General features: G+C 36.4%; 5 protein-coding genes and 1 long non-coding RNA gene across 10 annotated transcripts; 4 read left to right on the top strand and 2 right to left on the bottom strand.

Annotated features, from left to right (window-relative positions):
* Nucleotides 1–830: 830 nt before the first annotated feature.
* Nucleotides 831–6,191, top strand: LOC140770206 (signal peptidase complex subunit 3B-like). Its single transcript, XM_073111265.1, has 6 exons — nt 831–1,042; nt 1,792–1,839; nt 2,631–2,693; nt 4,136–4,189; nt 5,464–5,550; nt 5,881–6,191. The coding sequence occupies exons 1-6, from the start codon at nt 917–919 to the stop codon at nt 6,004–6,006; spliced, it is 504 nt and encodes a 167-aa protein (XP_072967366.1). The 5' UTR covers nt 831–916; the 3' UTR covers nt 6,007–6,191.
* A 250-nt stretch (nt 6,192–6,441) lies between these two features.
* Nucleotides 6,442–8,866, bottom strand: LOC140770205 (ESCRT-related protein CHMP1B-like). 2 transcript variants are annotated; one of them, XM_073111263.1, is made up of 2 exons: nt 8,137–8,866; nt 6,442–6,665 (listed from the first exon to the last, which is right to left on the bottom strand). In XM_073111263.1, exon 1 carries the CDS (start codon nt 8,747–8,749, stop codon nt 8,138–8,140), a length of 612 nt encoding a protein of 203 aa, XP_072967364.1. In that variant the 5' UTR covers nt 8,750–8,866; the 3' UTR covers nt 6,442–6,665; nt 8,137. The 2 variants fall into 2 exon arrangements, with proteins under 2 accessions (XP_072967364.1, XP_072967365.1); XM_073111264.1 differs by lacking the exon at nt 6,442–6,665 and adding an exon at nt 6,676–7,663.
* Nucleotides 8,867–9,505: 639 nt separating this feature from the next.
* LOC140769606 (uncharacterized) lies at nt 9,506–10,210 on the top strand. The gene is made up of 3 exons (XR_012105930.1): nt 9,506–9,664; nt 9,769–9,821; nt 9,912–10,210. It is a non-coding gene; the product is annotated as an uncharacterized lncRNA (long non-coding RNA).
* A 145-nt stretch (nt 10,211–10,355) lies between these two features.
* On the bottom strand, nt 10,356–14,851 carry LOC140769604 (protein PHOX1-like). The gene is made up of 3 exons (XM_073110365.1): nt 12,226–14,851; nt 11,350–11,575; nt 10,356–10,737 (listed from the first exon to the last, which is right to left on the bottom strand). The coding sequence occupies exons 1-2, from the start codon at nt 14,108–14,110 to the stop codon at nt 11,418–11,420; spliced, it is 2,043 nt and encodes a 680-aa protein (XP_072966466.1). The 5' UTR covers nt 14,111–14,851; the 3' UTR covers nt 10,356–10,737; nt 11,350–11,417.
* Nucleotides 14,852–16,774: 1,923 nt separating this feature from the next.
* Nucleotides 16,775–21,794, top strand: LOC140769605 (uncharacterized). 2 transcript variants are annotated; one of them, XM_073110368.1, is made up of 8 exons: nt 16,775–16,966; nt 17,978–18,062; nt 18,152–18,220; nt 18,939–19,051; nt 19,455–19,566; nt 19,652–19,795; nt 21,190–21,364; nt 21,456–21,794. In XM_073110368.1, exons 1-8 carry the CDS (start codon nt 16,915–16,917, stop codon nt 21,576–21,578), a joined length of 873 nt encoding a protein of 290 aa, XP_072966469.1. In that variant the 5' UTR covers nt 16,775–16,914; the 3' UTR covers nt 21,579–21,794. The 2 variants fall into 2 exon arrangements, with proteins under 2 accessions (XP_072966469.1, XP_072966468.1); XM_073110367.1 differs by lacking the exon at nt 16,775–16,966 and adding an exon at nt 17,004–17,762 and having other exon boundaries at nt 17,982–18,062.
* Nucleotides 21,795–22,609: 815 nt separating this feature from the next.
* Nucleotides 22,610–25,571, top strand: LOC140771103 (uncharacterized). 3 transcript variants are annotated; one of them, XM_073112503.1, is made up of 4 exons: nt 22,610–22,752; nt 22,883–23,004; nt 24,789–24,847; nt 24,979–25,571. In XM_073112503.1, the coding sequence occupies exons 2-4, from the start codon at nt 22,885–22,887 to the stop codon at nt 25,313–25,315; spliced, it is 516 nt and encodes a 171-aa protein (XP_072968604.1). In that variant the 5' UTR covers nt 22,610–22,752; nt 22,883–22,884; the 3' UTR covers nt 25,316–25,571. The 3 variants fall into 3 exon arrangements, with proteins under 3 accessions (XP_072968604.1, XP_072968602.1, XP_072968603.1); XM_073112501.1 differs by having other exon boundaries at nt 22,619–22,778; XM_073112502.1 differs by having other exon boundaries at nt 22,621–22,778; nt 22,880–23,004.
* The last annotated feature ends 201 nt before the right edge of the window (nt 25,572–25,772 follow it).

Below are 25,772 nucleotides of genomic sequence, written 5' to 3'. Positions count from 1 at the left end.
GCAAAATATATATCAACTTAAAAACTCAATCTTATCAATTAAAAAAAAATAACTATAATTAAATTGCAAAAGCCTTGTTTATACACTTTTAATTATTTTGCATGTATAGCATAAAAAATAAAAATTATTTCAGTGTATATCCCTTCTAAATTGTAACATTTGATATTTGCATGTTGACAACTATTTATTATTATTAATATATCGTAGGGAATGGTATTAGTTAGCCTGTCTGAAGTTAACTTTTTAATATATAGGATTAGTATTTGTACCCAAAAGCCTTTAAATTTAGTGAGATTGGGGAATCTATATATATACATATATAATAGTAATAGAGCATGAATAATTTACATAATTTACAAAAAAATTAATTAAACCCGATAATTTGATATAATAATTTAGCTTTTAAATGAGTTTAAATTTAGTTTAATTTAATTTCGTGATAAACAAGTCGATCCTATTTATTACCGCATGAATAATAAATTTATAATTCAATTTTTTAATTTATAACATTAAAAAAAAACTGCTTTCTAACTCAAATAAAACTTAGTTATAATTTAAATAATTTATATAAATTTAAATAACTTGTATAATTTATTTAAATAAACAGGTGGTCTCGTGTTTAGAAATTTCGACTATATTAATAAATGGGTTGCATTTTTGTTTGCATTACGAACCGATCCGACCCGAACTGGACTAACGGATCCTACTGCCACCCCTCCGCACCGATTCTTAGCGGGTCCAGCCCTTTTTCCGGACGATAGCGCACGTAGTCCATCCAATCATCGCCTGCCACGTGACCGTTAAAACCCTAGGATCCGGCAAGTCCCCTCTCGTCGTCCCCCGATCCGAGAGAGAGCGGAGAGGAAGTGGAAGTAGTAGTAGGAGAAAGAGGGAGGAGAAAGGAAAATATCAGGCGATGCATTCGTTTGGGTACCGCGCGAACGCGGTGGTGACGTTCGCGGTGACGATCCTGGCGGTGATGTGCTCCATGGCCTCCCTCTCTGACAACTTCAATTCGCCCTCCCCCTCGGCGGACGTCAAGGTAACGATCATCCCTGAGTTGAGCCGTAGATTTCGTCCCGATCGATGCCCCTATCGTTTTGCCCATCTCAAAACCCGATTTTTGGCACTTGAACCTTCCAACGTGGTGGTCAGTAATGTTGATTTCGGCTCCTGTTTGGAAGATTTATCAGATCTGTCTTGGTGGTGAAGCGATTTGATTGGGTTGGAGGCTGTGCATGGTTAATTTGAGATGTCTGGAGGCGATTAAAAAAAAGAACCTTGATTTAAAATGAGAAATTAAATTTAGGCTTTGGATGGCCAAGCAAGAGCATCGTCTATGTAGAGAGCATCTTGAATTAATGCCTGCAAAAATGAGTGGAATTTGTAGCGGCCACACGAGTCCTCATTTTATGCGAAGTAGGGAATGATGCAAGGCGAAACTAGTCAATTTTGTTTCCTCGGTTACAAGTGTTGAAGTTCACGCTATAAGAGGATTATTGTTGGAGCATAATGATTATAAGAAACAATTTTGTGTTTTTCCCCCTCCTTTTGTTGGTTGAAGTTATATTAGTATATTAATTGAATCTTTTTTACATCAGGCGAGTTTTGGTTTACTGGAATTTAGTGTGGTGACTATGGCCTAGATTCTTGTCTTTTAGTTTTCTAGTAGGTCATGATGAATTCAACACTAGCTGATGTTAAGAATATGATATGTTACTCCTTTTCTTACTCAATTGCATCAAAATTTTATTGTCATCTCATCTCTTAAAATGATTCATGTTATCGCAGGTCCTGAATATAAATTGGTTCCAAAAGCAAGCTAATGGAAATGATGAGGTGAATTTAATTGTTGTAGCTTTACATTTACATATCTAAGGTACGTGGGATTAGAATCATGGATGTTATCCTGTACATGTCTCCCTGTGTTTTTCCCCCGCACCTTATACATACTGATGATTGTGGTGCATTATATATGCCTTATAAATCACAGTTGAATGTTGCCTTGTGCAGAACTCAAGGTTCAGTTGTTCCAATGGAACAGTGGACTAACTCTTTTGACTTCTGTTCAACTTCATGTTGTCTATGTGGAAATTACTGCCAACTCCCAAGTTATTGATTAAAGCAAAATCAAGCAAATGAGGGGCTCTAGAGAATTCTGTAGATTAGCAATAAGGGTGTGTTGTCTACCTTCTTGGCTTCACTTTAGGTTCATGCACCAGGAGCAACCCCATTGACATTGGTAGTAGTAGTCGTCACTTCTGGAGCATAAATATGCCGAGCAATAAAATGTTTTAGAGATCGAGATGTCTTCAGCCCTTGGGCAAAGATAAGTTAGATTAAAGATGAGCATACTTTTTTCTTTCTAACCGTATAATAGTAGTATAGTATAAATTATGTTGATAAGTGAAAGATGTACTTTGGCTCGTTTATTGGATGAGCTCCTGATAAGTTTTTGGGACAGTAAGACCTGAGTAATAAAGATTAAAGAATAGGTTTTTTCAAAGTTGATGTCGATAGGTTGTGTACAAACTTCTACTGCACTTGTAGAAATCTTAAATTATTGTTTAAGCAAAAATACTTTTTTCGTATGTTCTAGTACTTAGAATATCTCAATTTGTTATTTTTAGGTCAGCTTGACGTTGAACATATCAGCAGACCTTTCATCTATATTCACTTGGAACACCAAACAGGTGCGATAATTATGTAGCTCTTACTTCCTTTTATATGTTTTCACAAAGTGGACTTTTTTTGCTCGTTTTTCCTAAATTACTACTAGATAGCTGTTGGTTCATGATCTTTAAGCTGCCAATTTGTATTTTTCTCCCCCATGTATTAGCATGTGATAAATGGTTGTATTCATGAAGAACTTATTTAGAGAGATTGGCTATATCGTCTATTGCAATTTTTAATTTGTGCTTTAGAAAATTTTCTCACGTTAATCCAAATTGGAAGTTACAACTTAGAATCTGCCTTTCCTTATAAGTTTTCATTCTCTATGGAACATAATGATCCTACATCAGTTGCTCTGTATAATATAAATTAAGCAAGCAGTAAACATTAAGAAATTTTAGATTGTAGATTGGCAATTAGAATTCCATTTAATGTCAAGCATTTGATAAGAAATAATAGGACAAGAGTATGAGGGAAGAAATTGGAAAGTTCTATTCTCAAGAACTACATGTGAATTTTCTCCAGAACAGTATGTGAAAATGGGTCATACCCATTTTCAAAAATTAAATATTCTTGAGAACTATATGTAAATCCTGAATAGAAGATATCAATGATCCAGTTAATGTTTCTAGGCATATAAACTGAAACCTACTTAATTGATCCCAAAATCAGACCCCAACCTAAGAAGATCAATAAAGAATCTGACCAACAGAAATTCAACATTTCTTGGCTCATGCCTTAATGATAGTTTGTCTTGGATAAATACAGATTTAGACATTAGTTTCTTGGAGCTGGCATCAGCTTGGGTGTGGATGCATTGTATCCCTATGTGAGAAGCATTCCTCATAGAAATGTTCACAAAATGAAGTGGTTAGGAAGGAGGTGCAGTATAAGTGTGAGTCCACTAGGAAATCTTAAAGTGTATTTCACACCTCATGTTAATGATTTAAATACTAGGTCCTCTGTTTGCTATATAAATATAGGGAGCATATAGGGTATCTGAAGAAGATATGTTACAATCCAATATAAATCATGTTATACTTGATGCCTGAACCCTGTCCTATAAGTAGGTGTTCCACTATCTTTTCATTGCTAATGATTTAAATTTTAAGTTTTGTTTATCTTTTACTAACTTAAATCCTAGATGAATCAAGAAATACTGATCGACAACCTAGGCACACTTTTGCAATAGATTTTTTTTAAAAAATATATATATCACCTTCCACAATTTGTCAACATATGGTGTTTTTCCCCAATTATGTTGATGGATTTATTGATGAGAATGATTTTTTGTACTTTATACTTTCCCACTGCCAAGAGATTCAAAGGTTTAGGAACTTCTGAATTTGGTGGACATCTTTTGCTGGTTTGGTTGAATGTAGTTTCTATATTTTCTATGAGGAGTACAACTTTTCTTTCTCTTTATTGCCTCCTCATATTTGTTTTGGTTTTATTGTTCTAGGTGTTTGTGTTTGTAGCGGCTGAGTATGAGACCCCTCAGAATGCTCTAAATCAGGTAAGTCGGCATATAATGCTTCGCTAAACTTTTGAGAATGTCTAGTTCCTCGTAATGCATGCTCTTACAAAATGAGATCCAGAAAGTTTTCCATCTCCCGGTTTTACTTATATATACAAAAATTTATTACACAATATATACATGCTTGAAGCTGAGCTCAATATTCAATAATAAGACTTGGTTATGTGTAGTATGATTTCTTCTCTTTTATCCCATTGTTTCATTTGTTTTCACTTGATGCATGAAGTTCTTCAATTATTGGAACTCATGCACTACAATTATTGGAACACATGCACTATAAGTTTGGATGCTCAATGGAAGGTCTGTAGTTAGATCAATAGATTCAACTTAAATCTAAAGGCAATATAGGTGATTAATGAATTGAGGCGAGAATATCATACAGCAAAGAATGTCATTACAAGCATGTCCAGCTTGGGTTACATGAGCTCCAAGTAGATTACCAGGCAAATTGATTAGCTGACTTCCTGGCACACTAAGTGCATCGGTGGTTTCTTGGTCACCACTGGTGCTATATAGACCCCAAATGCAATGAAGTAACTTATTCATCATAAAAAAGACTTGATATTATATTGGTGCTGTGATGGCAAGTAGGGTACAGCTTCAGGTTGTGGCACTTTCACTGATATATCTTAAGTTTACCTTGAGATGAATGTAAAGCTCAGCATAAAATACAATCTAAATTAGTGGGGTTATGGATTTAAATTATTTGAGGACTCGCCATTTCTTATTTAGAAAATGTATTTGCATAAATGAGCCATATTTGTTGAGAAATGAGCTACCATGGTCTGCACTCATTAAAATTCAATTTGAATGCATGTGTTTTGGTTGTAGCATCTTCTATCATGGCTGAAATACCTGGAGGATCTTTTGCACTTATTGATGGTGGAAGTGCTGTGCATTATTCTGTTTTACACTACAGTACTTCAATTTGAAATTCTCTGATAGAATGTGTTCCAGATGTGGTAGTATTGCAGTGGACTATTTAGTTTCATCTGTACTGCAGTGATCTTTATGTTGTGTCAAAGTACTATTCTTATTTACTATTTACTATTTTTGTAATATAAAGTGCTACTAGTATTAATTTTGGATTGCTATACTATCTAGTATAGCAATATTAATCATGTACATCTTAGATCTCTCTTCTAGTCTTCTTTATGCTTCAATAATGATGTTCTTTTACTTCAGCATGTGCTTTTCTGGGCGACTGACCTTTTTTTATTCCTTTGTCTCTGTCCTTTGTTTCTGTATGGCAGGTTTCTCTGTGGGATGGAATCATACCGACAAAAGAACATGCTAAATTTTGGATTCACACCACAAACAAGTACCGTTTTATCGACCAGGCAAGCAAATTAGACTTTGAATATTATTGTTAATCCTAAAATTCCTCAACCCATGCCTTCTTCCACCACACAAACACTGTTAATTGTTCACAAAGAATCAATTAATGCTTGAGCATCTTTATGGTCTGTGGTTCCTCTGATCCGCTTACACAAACAGAACTACTAATCTGAACTTTTTATTAAGACAGACGCTGGATCAATTTGATCAATCAATTTTGTTTTGTTAAGACCACTTGCTCTGGATTTGTTGTCTCCTTTTGCTTTTGTGTCTACAGCACTTGTCACCTGTAACTTCAAATGATCATTTTACTTCACTTTTTTGTGCCACAGGGAAGCAATCTCAGAGGGAAGGAGTTCAATTTGACGCTGCACTGGCATGTGATGCCCAAGACTGGAAAGATGTTTGCTGATAAAATAGTTATGACTGGGTATCAACTCCCTCAGGAGTACAGATAAGATATATTTTTTTTTCATCCCCTTGAAAGGAAATAGATATCAAGTGGGATGTAACTGATTTAAGAGAATCACTTTTTAGCACTTTAGCTTGCTCTTTAATCTTTAGTTTTCTCATTTGCTTGTCATACTTGAATCCAAACAAAGTGAAAGCAATATGTTAAGTAAACTACCTCTCTTTTTCTCTACTATGTTCATGACATAAAGATTTGCACTGAACTTATCAGCATCAATCTTTTCAATATATTGGTTTTAATTAATAAAAATTGCATTTACTAATGAAAATGTTTGCTAATTCTAAGATGTGTTAGTGTAATTATTTGCAAGTATTTCTTAGTTGAGAAACAATTTTTGCCTCTCTCTCTCTCAGACATGGACAGTCTTTTTCTCCTTGTTCACTCCTCACCAGTGACGCATCTCTCCCAGGCACAGGTCCGGTGAAAAACTTAACCAACTTACGAACAAGGTTGGCAAGCACTGCTCCTTGCTATATAATATTTCCATTCACATATCACAAGAAAACTATAATCAATCCTGCCAATTTGGCGATAACAGTGTAACGTTGTTTCTATAAAATGTTATCTACATAAATGTTTACCACACTTATCCCTCATAATTTGTGTCCAAGGCTCTTCCCAGTAGTTTAGCAGAGTGGTGAACCCCTGCACAATAATGCGATTAGGAGAAATCAGTAGGCAGATCAACTCTGGAATACATGATCTAACAATTTGATGTGCTCCTTATGTAATAGATAATAACTATAACGAGACTTTCTCCAAATTTCGGCAGGAGAAAATGGTACTAAGACATGAAGTCATGCTGATAACAAAGATTACTACAGTCTTCCCACATGATCAGTAGAAATTCTCAAGCAGGGACACAACATTTGTGATTTTGGGCGTTCGAGATGCAATGCATTGATATCCGAGATGCAATGCATTGATATCCGAGATGCTAACAGATTTCTATCTACAACTTTAGCAGAAGTAAAAATTAATGAACACAAGCCACTATATAGATGCTACCATAAAAAATGGAGAGTATGAAACTTTATGACAAGAATGAGAGAGGAAATGTAACAGATATAAGGCAGAAAGACAGACGATAAAAAGTGACTCAGTTGTCATCAGCAACTTATATCAGATAATGTATGACACGCCTTGCAGAGAATGTCAAGATTCACAAAATTTGGTATCGATAAATATGATAAGCCAGTTCTTGTTTCCTCCTTGATAAAATGGTTTAAGGGCCTAAATTAGAACTAAAAAAACACTGTTACCAAGTAGTGACAGTCATCACACTCTTAATGAGTAAGCGACCTCGGTTGATTAATAGTAGCAATAACAGCATGAGAAGGAACAGTTATCTCAACGGCATAAGTGTTAAGCATGAAACAAAAAGGGCAAGAGAAATGTAGGTAATACTAGTCATGATGTCTCGTCTATCACATAATAGTCTATAGTAATTAAGCTAAGATAATGATAAATTATAGGTAGAGCAGAAACACACGATCATTTTAAAGTTAGACCACTACTGACAATGGAACAAAACAACCAATGAAAAAAATGTGCTTTCGGATAACCACCTCAAATCTCCCTTGGATGTCTACCAAAATACAATAGAAGTTCTGACATGGGAGAAGCAATGCACCAACTCCACCCTATTATAAGATTAAGCTTCATGATAAATTCTAAACATTGTGAATAATCTTTGAAATTGAAAAGACCTCATTCTATCATCCTACGTAATCACTCATCTTTAGCATCACTATTAAAATTCAAAACCTATAACTAATCTGAAGATAGCCAATCATTACATTAAGCTTGTCCACAAGTATAGGGATCAGTTTCACAGATATGAACATAAAGTCAGTATAATACTTGTAGGGGCCTTTGGCTTCATTATTTGGAAAAACTGCATCTATATATATAAAGTGTAATAAAAAAAAATCAGTTTTTAGTTAATGGATTTCATGAAGTATCTTTTTTCAAAGCTGGGCTCACAAATTGACCGTTCTAGCAAAAACCAGCATAATTACTTGACAGCGTATAATTGATTAGCCATATGACATCGCACAAACACAAAGAGATGCGTCCTTTCCAACAGAAAATAAAGACAACAAAAGATTCATACCCTATCCTCGTGCTTTGAGCTCCGAAAGCCTGCGTGACAGATCATCCTCATCAACCACCTCTTTCTCCTTGGACGGGATCGCATGCGCAGCCGGCTGCGGCAACCCGACCGACACCTCCAACCCGTAGTCATCCGCGACCTGCTGCATCAAACCATTGACCTCCCCCTCCGGCGTCGAGAGGCTCGTCGAACCGGCCATGGCCCCTTCCATGAACTCGGCCTGCACCTCCATGTTCACGAACTGCTTCTCGAACTGGTCCATCGTCTCCGATGTCTTCTGGAGGTTGCCGGTGGAGAGGGCGGACTCAAGAGACTTGACGATCGACCCCATCGACTTGGAGATCACCTGCATCTTGGCCTGTGTGTCGAGGCGGGCGACCACCGCGTCGAGGCGCGAGGCGAGGCGGAGGTAGTTCATGTGCTCGGTGCGCTTGCGGATGGCGTTCTCAGCGTAGATACGGGCCCCGTCCATGTTTCCCTTCTCGATCGCCTTCTTCACCTTGAGCTTCTCGGACTTCTCCTCCTTCTCGCACTTGCGCGCCTGGCGCTGCAGGCTCTTGGAGGTGAACTTGAGTTCCATGATCTGGTTCATTAGCTTTTCCGTGTTCCCCATGGATCCGATTAGATGCTACGATTAGGGTTTCGGAGAGGAAGGTGGAGAGGATTACGATCAGCCTTAGGGTTTTGAGGAGGAGGGAAAACAGAGTAGTTCTCGGGAAAGTAGGACGCGCTTCGTTCTCTGGGGAGAGAAGTTTCCCCTTTATATATCGGTGTGACGTTTCCTGTTTTGCATAAAAACCCTCAAAACAATTTTATTTATGCTTATACAACCTCCGGATATAAAAGTTGGAAAAAAAGGGGACTTTTATATAATTGTCATTAAAAACATTTAAAATATCAAAATTACTGTTGCTTTCTTTAAAATATAAATTTCTACCACCGAATTACTCTTTCAAAAATATTAGTAAAAAATAATTTAAAAGCTATATAATATTAATAATACTGTGCTACAGCGAATTTTTCTATGTGAGATAAATATTTAACACTCTAAAATTAAAAAAATGAGGTATTTTAATTATTTATATGTGTTTTTAAATTTTAATAAAATTCTGGTTATGAAAATTCTCTTTGAAATTAATCATAATAATAATTCTAGAGAGTTAATAGAAGATTTTAGCGACAATTCTTATATGTTAAAAAATATAGTAGAAATTTATTATTATTTTTATAATCTGTCCTTAATATTAACATGTAAACCTATCCAAATTCCTTTGTTTGAGTATACATCCTTCCAAAATTCTATTTTATGTATAAGAAGACAAAAGACCATGAATTAAGCAGCAAAAAAATTAGACAAGTTTGATAGCCATTCATGGAAACAGGGCTTCATTAAAGAAGTCCATGAGATGTGTTGATATTCCTGCTGATGCTCTACAACTTTGGAGCTTAATCTTCTCAATGAGTTTTTCCATCCAATTGGTTTCTATTAATTTGCTACTCTTCCTACTTCTATCCACCACATCTCAAGGTATGTTTTCTTCTTCTTCTTCTTCTTCTTCTTCTTCTTTTTGTTAAGATAATCTAACAAGGCATGCAAACTCAGCATTAATTTGCTTTCATTTTACCTTTTAGGTAATTATCTGGAAGAGAAAGAGTACAAATATGAATTTAACAAGGAAATCCATGTGAGTACTACTGAGTCATCCTTCTGCTAGTGTTGGTAGTAACTGGAAATTAAGTTCATTATAGAAAGGTGTTCTCATGTATGATATCAGAACAAGGGGAGGTTAATGGGTGGCAGAAGACTAGCTTTTTGGAATGAAGCAGTAGTAGAAGAAGAGGAGGAGGTCCATCACAGGCTGCCTTGGTTTCATGTGGATTACTATGGACCTGGGGATCACAATCCCAAGCACCATTGAGCTCTTCATGCTGGTAGAAGAAGCCAAGGTTGGATAACATCACAAATCTTAAGATTAGAAGAGCATTTAGAACCTACCTATTGTTCTGATATGAATTTTCTCTTCCTTTGTATGACATCATATTCTGAAGTCGGAAAATATTGTTCTTAGAATAATTATCTTGCAAAACCTTAACTTAAATTACTTCACAATGATTCGGAAAAGATCACACATCCATCTGCGCCAAGAAGTCGCTCTATAGCTCATACATGCAATATATCAGCACTTAAATAACAGCTCAATATAATATTTCAATCGAAATTTAAGAACAATCACCTCCGTCTTCATCACATCAGTGTTACAACGAATAGTCTGTTCTTCTATATCAAACCAGGTACAATGATCAAATTACATTTTTGCTGAGCATTGCAAATTACAGATCTTGAGACAACAATGGCATGTATGATAAACTATGCAAGTTGTCTTCTTTAAACAACCTAAAAATTGTCAGACTGACAGTCTGACAGGATATAGGAAATCATACATTTCTCTGTATGACCAACAAATGAAAAAGAAATCATATGTTGCAGGACTCTGCTTGTGGAAACTAAATTTCTACAAACAGTTTATAGATGTAAAATCAACAAGCTCTTCGTATAAGAATGTAACAAACCCAATAAACCATCACCAGGCAGCAAATTATCTGTACATACAAAGAAGGAAGTCAGAACTTGGAAGATAACACCTTAAACTGTAAGGGAAGATGGAAATTTTAACAAAACAAGTATCAGAAAAAATCAGAGGCAATCCAAAAGGTAAGTATCAGAAAAAATCAGAGGCAATCCAAAAGGTAATATTTAATTGAATTGGTCAAAAATAATGTGATGACACATGGCATGTCACCCAATCTGATGTGCTTTATGCGCAATGTCTTGGTGGTGCTGTAATACCATGATGCCTTATTTCAGGCCAAATCAAGCAGGTGCCAAGCTAATTTGGTTCCACGTTCAGTGACAAAGCATGATAAAGGTAACAAATATTGAGACTGCTGAAATTGCAAACTTCATGAACCAAGGTCAACTAAGTTGGATAAGATTTGGAGTTCGTGAAACAACAGATGCTAACGATAGCAGAATTATGTTACAATTTACAAAAGTCATTGTCTTGGATGTGGTCAGTTTGTCTATAGCAGTATTAACAGTAATTTAGCAAGATAATGACAAACATATTTCTAGTCATCACACAAGCCACAAAATGAATCAAAAGATTCAAAACAAAGAAGTAGTACACTTTTTCAAAAACTTAAATTACTCACCTCAATAAGGAAATAAGCTTTATTCCAATTAATGCAACAAATACTAGCCCTTGCTGCTGGCAGAAACTTTACGTATGCTGAAGATGCTCCAATACATGATGCAACTTTGGGATTCTCTGCCGAAATAATGGTTCAAGCCTGAAAGATGGAACACCGCTAATCCACCTTTTAGCATCATACATTTCATTCCATGCTTGAACTATCTCATCTATTTTGAAGATAAAGCCTGAAAAACAAACAAAATCTCTTAGCAGCAGCTTATATGGCGCTAAAAGAACGTGAGTGGTGCAAACATGTTTGAAACTTGAAAGACTTGGGGCGGGGTGTTCACCAAATATCTTTGTCGTTAATCTATATATATAGATGTGTACAACCAGCTATGCCTTACTTATTCCTATAATCATTAGCACAACATTTCAGTACCAAAGCTCTTCAAGCATAGATATCAATATTAGGCCAAATATAATATTACAAAGTAAGCTAGCATATTGCACTACACTAGGAGATTTATGTTCTCAATCTAAATGATCAGGAACAGCAAAGGTACTCGAATCAACACCAATTGAATTTTGATACTTGCCAATAAGTACTCTAGCGAATATAGAAATGACTAACAATGTCAGAGTGAATGCCAATATAAAATACCTATGAGAATATGCAATGCCAATTAATGTCTTACTGCAGCATATTTATGTCGATAAATGTGTATATGGACCAAAAGGACAACTTAGATAGCTCAGCCACTTGATTTTCAAGCAGCTATTAGATTTTAAGAGGCTAAATAAGCTCCCAAAGGACCTGCAGGCTAGACAGCCATTTTTAGTTACTTTTGCAAGAAAAAGCAAAAAGAATATATAATAAAGGAAATCCCTTTACCATCTTGGGCAGTTCCATTGGCACAGTGGTTTTTAATCATCACAGCAATGTCCGCAGGAGAAGCTCCAGCAAGTTTAAATTTTTCTAAAGCTGCCATCAGACACTCCTCCCAAATTGGAAGGCCTAACTTGAACTCCATGACTGAGCGGTCATAAAGCATCGTACCCCACAAAATGTTTATCTGAGACTTCATATTAGTAGCTTGTTCGGCAGCTTCATCTGGGGACATGTCCTTGAGATAAGATTCCAAACCCATCTTCTGCAACAGGGCATTTTCATTATTAGGTTTAGATAGTTCCTTTAGACGCTGCCCTTCAATCTCCTCCCATAATTCTGTGCCCCTTTCAATATTATCCTCAGCATTATTAAAGAGTTCCAAGATCTCTGATGAAGGCCAGCTTTCTGAATCTAGATTACATCCAATGGCATAATACCATGAAAGCTTTGCCTGTTCAAATTGTTGCTTTCCAAGTGCAAGAAGGCCCTCATAGAAATTAGGTTTGATCTTCAAAGCTTCTTCATATCTCTTTCCTGCTTTGACATATTCTGCCTGAGCCCACTCATATGCAGCTTTAACCTGTGCGAGTACTGATTCCTTGGAAGCATCTTCTGACAAAAACAACTTCTTCCTTGCTCGAGACATGTGAACATTGCCCCAGTTAAACAAGGCCAGTGCTGCCATCTCCTGAAATTTGTCCTCAGCAAGTTGAAATATTTCCTGAGCTTCCTCACTTGTGACAGTGTCTTCCATTGCCTCAGTGTACAACTTCACCCCAAGCTCATGAAGATCCAAAGATGCATCAGAATTGAAAGCGAGATGGTTTTTGAATAGCCGTGCAAACTGCACAATCCAGTCATCAACATAGTTTGAAGAACTTCTTTCCTCATCATTTCTGGTGCTCCCATTTTCAGAAATGTTATTATGATTTCTATCTAGCCCTCGAACTGAAGAACCACTTTTTAAATCCTCAAATAAAGGCTCTTGTTCAGGACCAACTTCTGTAATAAACAGCCTAAATGACCCCTGTGGATCTGCAGATTCATCGGCCCACCTTAGCTCTTCAGCTGTAGTGATTGTCACCAAGTCACCCTCTTTGTCTTTATATTTGATAAGAATTGCCTTCAAACTTGGGAACTTGTTACGAGCTATTTCCCACAACTGCAACAAGCTACAGTTACCAGGTATCTGAGCCAATCTTATGTCCTCCCCGAACACCAACTTCACAGTCTTCATGGGTTCTTCCTTAACATCACAGGGGTTCTCCCCCTCCACAACTGCCTTTTCCTCAGACTTGTGGATCTTCTTCTTCTTCGACTTCTCCTTCACTACAAGAACTTCTGGAGGTGATACAACTTCCTTGTCATCCAACTTGATGCCCTTTTTCTCCATTTCCTTCTTAACTCTCTCGGAGATCTCCAGTGCAGTAAGGTTGTTAGGCTCCAAATTCAGAACTGTATCAACATCTTTACAAGCCAAATCCAATCTGTTCACAGCTTCGAAACACCTCGCCCTCTTCAAAAGAGCTTTAGTATATTTAGGTGAGACAGCAAGGGCCAAATTGCATTCATTAATTGCTCTGTAATACTCCTCGGGTCTCATCTGCATGTAACAAGCGGCAATATTGCTATGGAGGTAAGCTATATCGACGTGGTTCTTCGGGAACAATTTGATGGCTTTCTCGTACTTGAGTATTGCTCCCTCATAATCCTTCCTCTGAAATAACTTGGTACCATCCTCTTTCAAAGCATTAGCCATGTCAATAAAGATTGTCATGTCCTGATCCAAGACTTTGGGACTGTGATCACTGGATTTGCTCTGCCTTGAGTTTGCGTCACTAACCTTGCCTCCTGAGGGCTTCTTCTTCTTTCCTGCGGGCTTACCCATCCCAAATCACGAAGCGGATTGCAACCAAAGCACAACGAAAATCTCTGGATCACAGCCAAATGGAGACAATGAGGGATGACGGATATCCTCTAGGTCGGTCAATCGAGCTAGAAAGACCTATTCCGGCACCAAACAACTCTCCTTGGACTATTCAACAACCAACCCGAATCGAAAATATTAAGATATGGGTCCTCCTTTAAACTCCTTGCCGACAAATAAAAACCTAATCTTGCATCGCACAATCTGATTTTTCCACCATAAATCCACGAAAAGGAACCGGAAATAGCTCACCTACGGGGAGAAGGCGAGTTGTCGTCCGAGAGAGTTGGGTATTCTTCCTCTTCCCCGACGCGAACGGCTCCGATTTTTTGGCTTCCAAAATCCAGACGAAAGAAGACCACACTCTTTTATCTTTTACCCAACAATAGCCTCCGCCACGCAACCCAAATAGCCTCACCTCTTTTCCTTTAGAAGCTTTTCTTGTGGGGGCTTCGCGAAGACGCCACGAAAAGGAGCGAAATCTATCCTTTTTTTACGGCATCGAGGTGGACGGAGGGAGGAGACAACGGAGCCGCGGCCGTCCAATTTGGTTCGCTGCTTTAAACGCGTGCGTGGAACAACGAATTAACTACCCAAACGGCACCTAAAAAGCCCATTAGATTCTCATCCTCCACCTCTACTGGGGTAGCGTAGGGGTAGTCATCCATCGAAGCCGTGGGCCCCCGACAGCTTCCTTCTGCTCCAAGATCTCTGGTATGGTGACTTGGGATATCTTACAATATACCCCCTAATTTACTGTTAATTTTTTTTTCATTAATACTCTCTTAAACCAACTTTCTTTGATCAACGTATTGGGTTACGTACTCCATCCATCTTTTGACCAGTTGAAGGAGAATAATACGATGTCTTGGAGAAGAAAGTGGTTGGTTTTGTTCTATTTGGTTCACACTTGGAAAATAATATCCACCACTCAAAATTATTGGCTAATATTGAGACGGTGGTGGACTGAAAGTGATAGGTTAGTAGTGATAGAATAATAGAGAATAATACAAGCTTCCAAAATAAATAAAAGGATTGTGGAAATTTTAGAAATAGTCAATTAACTAGTCGTAGTATGTAGAAATGAAGTTTAAATTTCAACATTACTTCCAGTTATTTAATGTTTTTTTTGGATTAATTATGTTTATATTTTTTTTTTTGTTAATACTTAGACTCTTTAAACTATCTAATATTTATTATTCTCTAATGGTGTCAACCGAGAATGTGACTATCTTACATAATATTAGCTTTAATTGTTTGTAATGTATGTCGATCATAGCAATCTCTGCGAGGGTTTGTGATTTCGGTGGTTAGTTTGCATCTATGGAAGCAATGGAAATTATCATAATTCATGGAAAATTCCAACTCTAGTATCCTTGGATTCCATCATCATCAATCATCAGTAGTTGTTTCAAACTCTTCCTACACTCAAACATAATACATAAAATAATTGAGATTTAATCATATAAACTCATTGCAATCCACTTCCCAAATATCAAATTATTGTATTTGATAAACTATATGCATCTTTTCATCCTATTCTATTCTCTGTTCATAAAAATAATATTTCCTATAAATGACTGAATTAATTCTTGTAGTATTTTGTTTCCTAGCAGTAAGTTGGCCTTATGTATTAAAGGCTTGTTGGCCCTATTTTCTCTCGTTATATCAAATCGTTATATTTAATAAAACTTCGCCGCTAAATATAGTGGTGATTAACTACTCGACTCGAAATAAACTAGGTTAAGTTCGACCCTAACCTAATTAGTAATGAGCGACATGAGCCAGTTCTTTGCCACCTAGCCTGGCCCATTCAGCCCTTTTGCAAGCTTGATTGAATGTTTTTCATAATTATTCAGTCTGGCCTTGGAAGTTTAGTTTTTAATGAAGATTATTATAATAGTAGTTCCTTTATAAAAAAATAATCACAATGTATTAAAAATATTGCTAAAATATTTTGGATAGGCTGATCTATTACTCTAGCCCTAATATTTTAGATGGGCTAGTAAAAGCTTAAATGAATTCTAGCCGGATTCGGCGGAGGATGGAGTGATTGATAACGAACAAAGGCCCAATTAAATCTTTTTTTTATTTTAAAAAATTTCTATAATTATCTTTTTTTATATATTTTTATTTAACATCGTAATATTATTTTGACTAACGACGACTAAATTATCCCTCTACCATCTTTCTCATCTACCTTCCACACCATCACCTATTGCTTTCGCCGTGACCATCACCTTTTCTCGTCTTCCCTGTTCTCCTCCTCCTCTTTTTTTTTTTTTTTCTTGAAGAAGACATTAGTAAATTAGATACTTATAAATTATTTTATATATTATAATAAAATATTATTTTTATAGATTATAATTTTTTTAAAGATAAGTATAAATCATAAAATAGATAAAATATAATTTATAATTTATAAAAATCCTTTTTTTATTCCTATAAATTTTGCGGGATCCAGTAATAGAGTCCAACACAAAGTCTTTTCTGCCGATAGACTCGTAATCTTTTAGATGGAGTAATTCACAGCTGTCGTATATCAAGGCGTAATAAAATCCAATCGCTCCAGTTGGTCCAACAGGGGATTCCCTTCGCCCTAAGTTGCTTCCACTGGACGCAAGAGTCGCTTATCGTGTTCCTCCGCCACTTTTATTCTTTTTCTTTTTGCCTCTCCTTGCCTTCCTCTGAATCCACTCGAAACTCCTTCCCTGTTTTGGTCGACCGGTCGATTTCTACTTCGATTTCCTCGTAGTTTCTTTCCGATGGAGAGGGTTAGGAGAGCGTCTCACGCTGGATCATGGTATACCAGCAATGGTGAGTGAAGCTTCTCCCTCTCCTCCTATTTCGATCTCTTTTCTTTTAATTTCTTCTTGCAGTTGGTGGATATTGTTGAATTTTCTCCCTATTCGTTGGTTAAATTTTGATCTGGTTGTGTGTTTGGACCTGATCATAGTTTCATGGGCTAGTTTAAGCTTTGGGACGGGATATGATCTTTCATGGAAGTTTCTGGTAAAGAAATCGAGGTTGTTTTGAAGACCGCGTTCGATTTTAAGGGATGAACGTAGTTAGTGCTGTTCGAATATGCATTCTGTTCATCTAAGTCATTTAATTGGATTCATAAGTGTTCTGAGTAGATGCAACTGAAAGCATTGCTGATTTTGGACTTATTTTGTTCAATGTTTAAATGAGTCGACTTTTAGGAAAAAGTTGAAGCTGCATCATGTTAATTGTGTCAAAAGGAGCAAACTGGAGTAAGATTGGTGAAGAAGTCCTTGTATTAGTAAAAGGTGGAGTCTACCTATGTTGAGGAGAACAGCGTTGAATCTTATATTTGGACCTTCCTAAAGTGATCAATTATGTTGGCTTGCCTCTTATTCTTAGGTCAATTCAAAGACAGATAGTTCTTGTTGAATTGTGTAGACTTGGATCCTACATCAAATATAGCTTTAACCTCTATCTGTAAATGTATTAGCTGATTATGTTTTTTTTTCATTTTCCTGTTGAGTTCACCCAAAAACATGCATCAAAGAGCTTGTAAAGTTTCAATTTGCTTGCATCAAGTTGCAAACGAGAATTCATTCTACAAAGTCAAGGAAACAGTCAAGGAAAAGTGAGTTAAAGATATATGATTTCTTTTCGTGTTTCACCTTGGAGCATTCTTTGCTCTATTAGCATGTTTCAGGTGTGCTTCCTATGGTTGATGTAACCCCGTTTAAAGAATGTAAAGGTTTTGGATATACTTTTTTTTGCAGAATTTTAGAAAATTTCCTTTTTTTTCTTTTGAAAAAAATTACCTTTTGATAATCCTTTCATGATTCCTATTAGCCAGAAAGCTGGAAGAAGAACTTGACGGGTGGCTTAGAGCAACTGGCCTGGCCAAGTCTCCTAGTATTAGGGGCGTAATTGCTCCGTAAGTTGATTTACATATTACAGGGTCTGAGATAGAATGATTAATCATTACAATGTTCCATCTGTCCTAAACTTAATTTGCAACTACAGGCATGCTGGTTACTCATATTCAGGACGTTGTGCAGCATTTGCATTTGGCAACATAGATCCATCTAGCATGTGAGTATATCTTCTCTCCGTTGTTGGTCACTTAAATTAATTCATCCTTCACGTCTTTGATTCCAGATTGTGGAAGTACTTTCTGCTCTTGCATTTTTTTAAAATTTCTTTTTTTTTTTGCACTTTAGTTAGTTGCCACATCTCTGAGCTTCTCTTTGCAATTTGAAAAGGGTGAACAGAGAGTCACTGCATAGCTGTTCTTGGTCAAATTTTCTTTTATCACTTCTAAACTTTAGATTGAAGTAGACTTGTTCTATATGTTTTCCTTCAAAAAAAAAAAAGAATGTAATAAATTTGCATTGCAGAGAAGGGGCTCATATCGAAACATTTAAAGTGGTTTAAATGTTTGGAGAGATAATTACATAAGGACTAAGGATCCTATGAGTCATCAGTGCTATATGAATTATTTTCTGTGAATCTTCACTATATTGTAGTCCTTTTGTTTTACTATTATTTCTTTCCATTAACCAAGCACGCTTTCCAAATAAATTACATATCTCTACCTTTACTTTCTTGGGAACGATAATAATTTAACTTAAATACTATGAAGAGAGAAAATACACTATATAATCTGAATAAGTATTTTTCTCACAGGAGATCTTTTTCCCCCCCTTCCTCATGCTCATTTAATATTCTTAAGCTGGTAACCAATTATTTTCCAGTTTCTTATCATGGTTTGTGAATGGATTTCCTAATATTCTATTTATCTAATTTTCAGTTCATGTGTGTTTCTTCTTGGTCCTTCTCACCATTACTACACTCCAAAATGTGCTCTTACCAAAGCGACTGTTTATAATACACCCTTAGGGGACCTGCCAATTGACCTGGAAGGTACCAATTTGTTTAATTAATTTGAATGCCGTGGAATTTTTGTTATCTTCTTGTTTTATCTTACCTTCACATTCTTCTTATGTTAACTTCTTAACTTGTCTATTTCATGCAATTGATGTGCACCAAGTAGCCCAGAAAATCCTTTTATTATCATATTATAAAATGCTTAGTAACTGATATGTACGATGAGTTAATGTAGTTCTGTATACCTTATTTTTGGTGAATTTTTATTGGGCCATGCATTACTTCTATACTAGTCTTTGTATGTCTAAGCACTAGTGTTGGAGTGGTTGTTTTCTTCATTTTCCAATTGGCAATTCGAAATATATTTGTCATGGCGTTGTTTATTCTGCTTTCCATTTGTCCTAATTCATCGTCTTTTACTTGTATTATATGGGTCCAGTCAATGATGAGCTGCGGGCAACTGGGAAGTTTGAATTGATGGATCTTCATGTAGATGAAGCAGAACATAGCATGGAAATGCATCTGCCATACCTGGCCAAGGTGTTCCATGGGTAACTATACTGCAGGTTATGGTGTTGTCCATCTATTATGAAATCGGAAACTGATTGTGAAGGTTGTACATTTCTATGTTTGCAGTTATCCTGTGAAAATTGTACCAATTTTGGTTGGTGCCCTCAGCTCTGAGAGTGAAGCCATGTATGGCCAGTTGCTTTCCAAGTATGTAGACGACCCAAGGAACTTCTTTTCTATCTCATCCGACTTCTGTCATTGGGGTTCTAGGTATGTTGTATGCTTTTTCTGTTTTTTGCTCTTGCTGATTGCCCACTAAGCAGCATGATTGATTTTTATGATGATATTCGTGGCACTAAACCAAAATCTTGTTTAGTCTTGGATGCTATAAATATGTTAGGTTATTTACCATACCGTTTGTTCATAATCTGACAGAATGCTGATTTATATTTGCCAATTTCTTAAAATGTTGAATTCAACTAAAAGCTTCTTTTTGGAAAAGGATCGCTGGTCTAATAGTCTTTTTCTTCGGATTCTATAAAACAGTTAATTAGCCAATGATAAGAGATATTTGATTTCATATAAATTATAAAGTGGCGTTGACCTTCCCTGTTACGAGAAAAGCAGACAAGAGCAAGTTACATTAAGTTTCAAACCAAACAAAACCAGATTATCAGCGAGCATTGCACTGTATTTTCATACACTTGGAGTGCTCTATAGTGTTGTTATGTCTGCTATCCTGGATTGCCACTATTCATTGTATTACAGCGATACCACATTCCTTCATGTGGTTATAAGTTATAACTGCAGAATTTTGGACTATATTTTGGCGAGTGCAAAATATCTCAGGAACATTTATGTAAATTTCTTCATGCAAGAATAGGTTTAGCCCAGAAAATCACGAGTTTCTGTAGGCATCTATTTGTTGGAAAAGGTTAGAGGTCATCAAGAGCGCATTTGCACATGCATCAATGTTCTATCATAGAAAGAAATTGGAGCATGCATGCACATCTGTTAAAATGGCAATATAGGCATCTGTTGTGATCTGGATCTATAAGAACCTGTCTTGGTCCTGATCCTATTCTTCATGCTGCAGTGAGGCAGTGACTTCATACACATGAGAAAAATGAGCTTAAAAGCTAATAGCTGCTATCTTTAACATAAGAACAAGATCCCCTAAATGAAAATGAATATTGAATGTCTATTGGAAGGAGGAACTTGACGACAAAGGAAAAGAGGATGCTAAGCTGCAGAAGAAGGAAAGAAGTTACAGTTTGCAGTCTATTCTATCGGATATTCAACATGAGGCTGGATATCCACTATATTGTTTCATTAACTACTTGAGTTGCCTATGATGTTGCCGCATGGTTACTGTCTGGTCACTTATCAGCAGAAAACTGTACAATCTGAGAACTAAGTCTTTTACTACCTAGACGGGATGGGAAATTTGGGCATATTCAGTATCTTAGTTTTAACTACCTAGAAAAGCACCACAGTTTTCGTAGTTGTTACCATCCAATGAGAGGAAAACTGTAAGCCTCTATTTGCTTGGTTCTAGAAGAACTAAATCGCTGGGAAGATCCTCTGAATGCATGTTTCTTACTGCAACATCAAAAACAATTCAGAAATGACTTCACACTTACCCATTGAAATTGTTTTAATAGGTTCAGTTACACATACTATGACAAGAAGCAGGGCCCAATTTACAAGTCAATTGAGGCATTGGATCGAATGGGGATGGACATCATAGAGACTGGAAATGCTGATGCTTTCAAAAGGTATCTGCAGCAGTACGAGAATACCATTTGCGGACGCCATCCCATCAGTGTTTTCCTCCATGTGAGCTTAACTCATTTCTTTCTATTACTAGAATAATCGCAAATGTAGCTTCTTCTCATCACCAATTTCCCCTTGTTTACATATGTTGTAGATGTTAAAGAATTGCTCGACGAAGATAAGTATCGGTTTCGTCCAATACGAGCAATCGAGCCAGTGCAAAACTATGCGAGACAGTAGCGTTAGCTATGCATCAGCAGCTGCAAAAGTGGACTAGTTGATCATTCAAGGAGTTGGGTTCTTAGTTCATTATTGTGTCATTGTATCTTAGATCTAAACTATGATTGCTTTGCAATTCCTGGAGGAAGCTCATGATAATTGCATTGCTTTCCTATCTACAAGGTTATATTATTGGTCAGATTCAGGTAACATGAAACTTTGTAAATGTTCTCATTACATGGCATCAAATTGAGGAAATTTATTTTCTCTGTTCCATAGTTCTTAAAGTAATTTATCGATCTTTAGTAGTTTCATCCTTCTATACTGACAACATTTCTCATGAATGGAATCAACATGATTTCCCCCAAGTTCACTTCTCTCTTTGGACGAAAAAAAAGGTACTAATCAATTTGCAAGAATGTAAGAAGGAGGAGGTTTTCACAATAAGTATAAAATAAAGGTGGCCAAATAATTGCCACCTATAACTTTTATTTGGGAAATTATATTTTACCCTCTTAGTTAAGTTTAAATTTATAATTTTATCTATATTATTTCACTCTCTTGTAGTCTAGACTAACGCGTAATTTAGGTTGAATTAAAAAATATTTATTAGATAAAATTGAATAATTTTTTTTAATACATCCAACAATACTTACAAGATTTTAAATGACAAAGTAATTAGATCAAATATGAATATAAAATAAATTTAGGCCTAATTAGTAACCACCACCAAAGGGTAAAATATAATTTATTCTTTTATAAAATATTTCATAATTGACCATCGAGTTATCGAAATCAGTGTTGTTCTAAAATACCATTGTGCTAGTTGAATCTAATTAACTATAATTAAAACTAAAATTATTTTATTCGCATATAAATTGTTTAAAATGATTGAATGCTGATTCAATTATAGTAGGAGAAATCATGTGCGACAAAAAATTAATAATAAATATTTTATCCTTTAGACTTGAAGAAATAAGGGCTATATTTTATTATTTGGGGAAGCTCAAGTCCACTCTATATGACTCTATTGGGCATGGGGCTCTGGTCCACTTACTTGTTAGGCTTAGGCACTCGGCTTGGCCAGCAATAAATAAGCCCTAAAAGCCTAAAACCCTAGTAACACCCAAAACCCTAATTCAAACCCTTTCGTACCCCTTTTATTAAATAATTTCCTTGAGAAAACCCTACCTCCCTAACCACTGGAATATCGCAAGGCAGATCTCGGCTCGGTGCTCTTCTCTCTTCCTGATTTCTCGTGGGATTTCACTCTCCTAGGGTTCTAATTTCGAGTAAATTGCCCTTTTTTCTTGCGCTTTTTGTGGGTAAAAAGTTTGTTTTGTTTTGGTTTTTGGGCAGCAGAGATGGAGGCGTTGTGCCGAAGCGAAAGCAGTGGAAATGCGGTTCTTGTCTCCGTGGTGGAATTGCTTGTCGCGGAGGCCTTTTTGGCTGCCCAAAGGTCCCTCCTTTGGCTTGTTTTGGCGGTGAGGATGCCTTCTTTCCTACCTTTTATGCAGCTTTTTCGGATTTGTAGGGGTTTTCTGTGATTTTATATGGATTTTGACGTTGGTGGCTTAAAGTTGTTATTTTGTGATGTTTGTATGCAAAATTTGAAACTTCCACTGCTGACACTGGGGTTCCAGACTTTTCGGGGCTTAATTTTTTTGGTTCGCAGTTTCTCTGTTTATCAGAGTGTCTTTGGACCTTCCGGCCCCAATGTTTGAGATTTGGTTTAATGTTATGTTTTTTTAAGGTTTCGTATTTCATTTCTTTTTATATGTCATTTTTATTGGCTCATCAATTTCTTTCCCTACAACTATTTATCGAATATGTTTGGGAGATGATTTTGATCCTTCTATACTTGCTGTGATAGAGATCAGAATAACTTTTTTGCTTCAGATGATAATGGCAATAATTAGTTGATATTGAGTTTTCAAATATTATTAACCTTCTTCTCTTCAATGTAGTTACCTTTGTTCTGTTTCTGAGTTGGCTTTGATGATACAGGTTTGCCATGCCTTATGCTCTAATGCTTTAATTCTAATAGATGTTGCTTTATCTTGAAATAAAGTTCTGATGTGATCTAATTGATTGAGGTTAGTATTTGTTAGATTAAGCTTTGCATCCTATCTTGGTCTGGTGCCCTAATCTGTGTGCTATCGATTTTTTTTTTTACTTGCTTTAGTTATGTAGGAGAAACATAATATGCTTTATAGAGACAAGGACTGTAGGATCTCTCACCTTGATGATCAACCCAGCATAATCCAGTAGTCCGTCCATTTTGGGCTTAGTGATGAGATTATACTTCATGTTTTTTGCCGATCTGAATCCTTCCTTTCAGAAATGCAGGACCTAAGAAGATATTTTGAGTGCTTTTCTTTCTTCCATCTTTTCCTCTTTTTAGATGACAAGATGTTATAGATATATGTGTCTTAACATGGTAGGGAGTCACTTCTTGGTTCTTACAAGGGGAATTTGGATAATGTCACTTAGTGTTGCTTTATCTGTAAGTGATTCCATCATACTTATTTGTTACATATGGATCAGAATTTTTTTTCCCCTACGTAGAATTGTTCTTATCGTTGTTCTGCATAATTGCTGGCAGATTGTTAGGCTTTAATCTCTTGATAAATGATGGAAACTTCGAGAAGAATTATTTTATTTGACACTCTTTTCAACTTTTCGTGTGTGACCTTTACTATAAAGCTGAATTAATGTAGTCTGAGAATCTCACCTACGCTGGAACACCAACTTGGATGGGAGGCATTCAGAGTGTGCATTCCTGTGCAGTAATTCCTTCAAGCAGCCATCTTTAAGTGATTCATGTGGTAGTCACAGGATGATAGCAGATGGACAGCCTATAGCAACTCAATTTTACTTGATTGAATACGTGCTTAATTCAGATCTTTCTTTCTTGATGTAGAATGTATATATATTATTGTCCTGTATGTCTTCTTTGTGGGTTTGCTTTAAAGCTTCCAATACGCTACATTTGGTGGACTATAAGATCTTCACTTCTAAGATGACATGTTCTTTGTTCGCCGAGATCTCATTGATGTCTCTAATTCGATCTTAGAATTGAAGCACTTGGCTAAATTAGCTCTATAATTCTCTGCTTGTTTCTTAGCATATAAGAATGCTGCCAAGTACTGGAATTCTTTTCCTTTGTTCCTTCTTCGATGTTTGATTGTTTTAACTGTGAGATGATTATCAGTAGCTCACATTCCAGTCATTTAATTCTACAATTTCTTTCATTAATATTCTTCAGATGGGGTCCTTGCCAACTGAAAACAGTTTGTCTGGTGAAGAGCTGGAAGTAATTCATAGGTAGGAGCCTTCTCCTTGCCAATCTTTTGGATCTTTTTTCCCTTTTGTCGTCTTCTTTCCTTGGGATACCAGCGTCATTTGAACTTGTGGTCAGTTTGTTCTTTTCATCACGATTGCAAATTTGTCTGAAGGATACATAGCAAAAGCAAATCCAAAGCTATGCCTGAAAACAAGGATGATGGTGAGTCAGACGATGATGATGAAGACGATGACGATGATGGAGATGACCAGGACGATGATGGAGGTGAAGACGACCTCTCAGGTGGAGAAGGGAATGATCATGAAGGAGATGAAGAAGATGATGACCCTGAGGCCAATGGTGAAGGAGGAAGCGAAGATGAGGATGACGACGACGATGATGACGAGGATGACGACGACGATGATGATGGTGAAGAGGATGACGAGGAGGATGAGGAAGAAGAAGATGAGGAAGAGCTTCCCCAGCCACCTTCTAAGAAGAGAAAATGACTAATTTGAATCTAATCTTATGATCTTGTTTCAGAATGTGGTTTATTGCCGTTTAGAAGGTAGATTAGGGTTTTAGTCTGTACTTGGTGTCTGGATCTGCATAGAGTAGAAAAGGGAAGTTGGCCTATTGTGGATGAACTCTTTAGATATTTCTTCTGCTTTTAACTCTTCAAATGTCATATTTCTGTGTGGACATTTTGGTGTAATTTAAGATGCTTTTGGTTTCTTATTTTCTGCTAGTCTTATTATTGATCTATTAGTCGTGTCTTGGTGGTTGAAAACGGTATCTTCCCTCAGAAAGTGGATTGATTTAAATTCTTCAACGCGTACCTCCGGTTGCATTTATGCATCTATACTGCATAAATATGTTTACGTTATTTATTTCATATGATTGATATCGTAACCCAAATGTGATGCTGTGGAATCGTTCATCTTTTCTGGACGAAATGGTTTCATC

Source organism: Typha angustifolia, chromosome 11 (assembly GCF_048772165.1).
Source record: "Typha angustifolia cultivar Huaian chromosome 11, ASM4877216v1, whole genome shotgun sequence".
Lineage (NCBI taxonomy): Eukaryota > Viridiplantae > Streptophyta > Magnoliopsida > Poales > Typhaceae > Typha > Typha angustifolia.
Note: the sequence above shows the minus strand (reverse complement) of the source record. Positions and strands in the feature narration are given on the sequence as shown.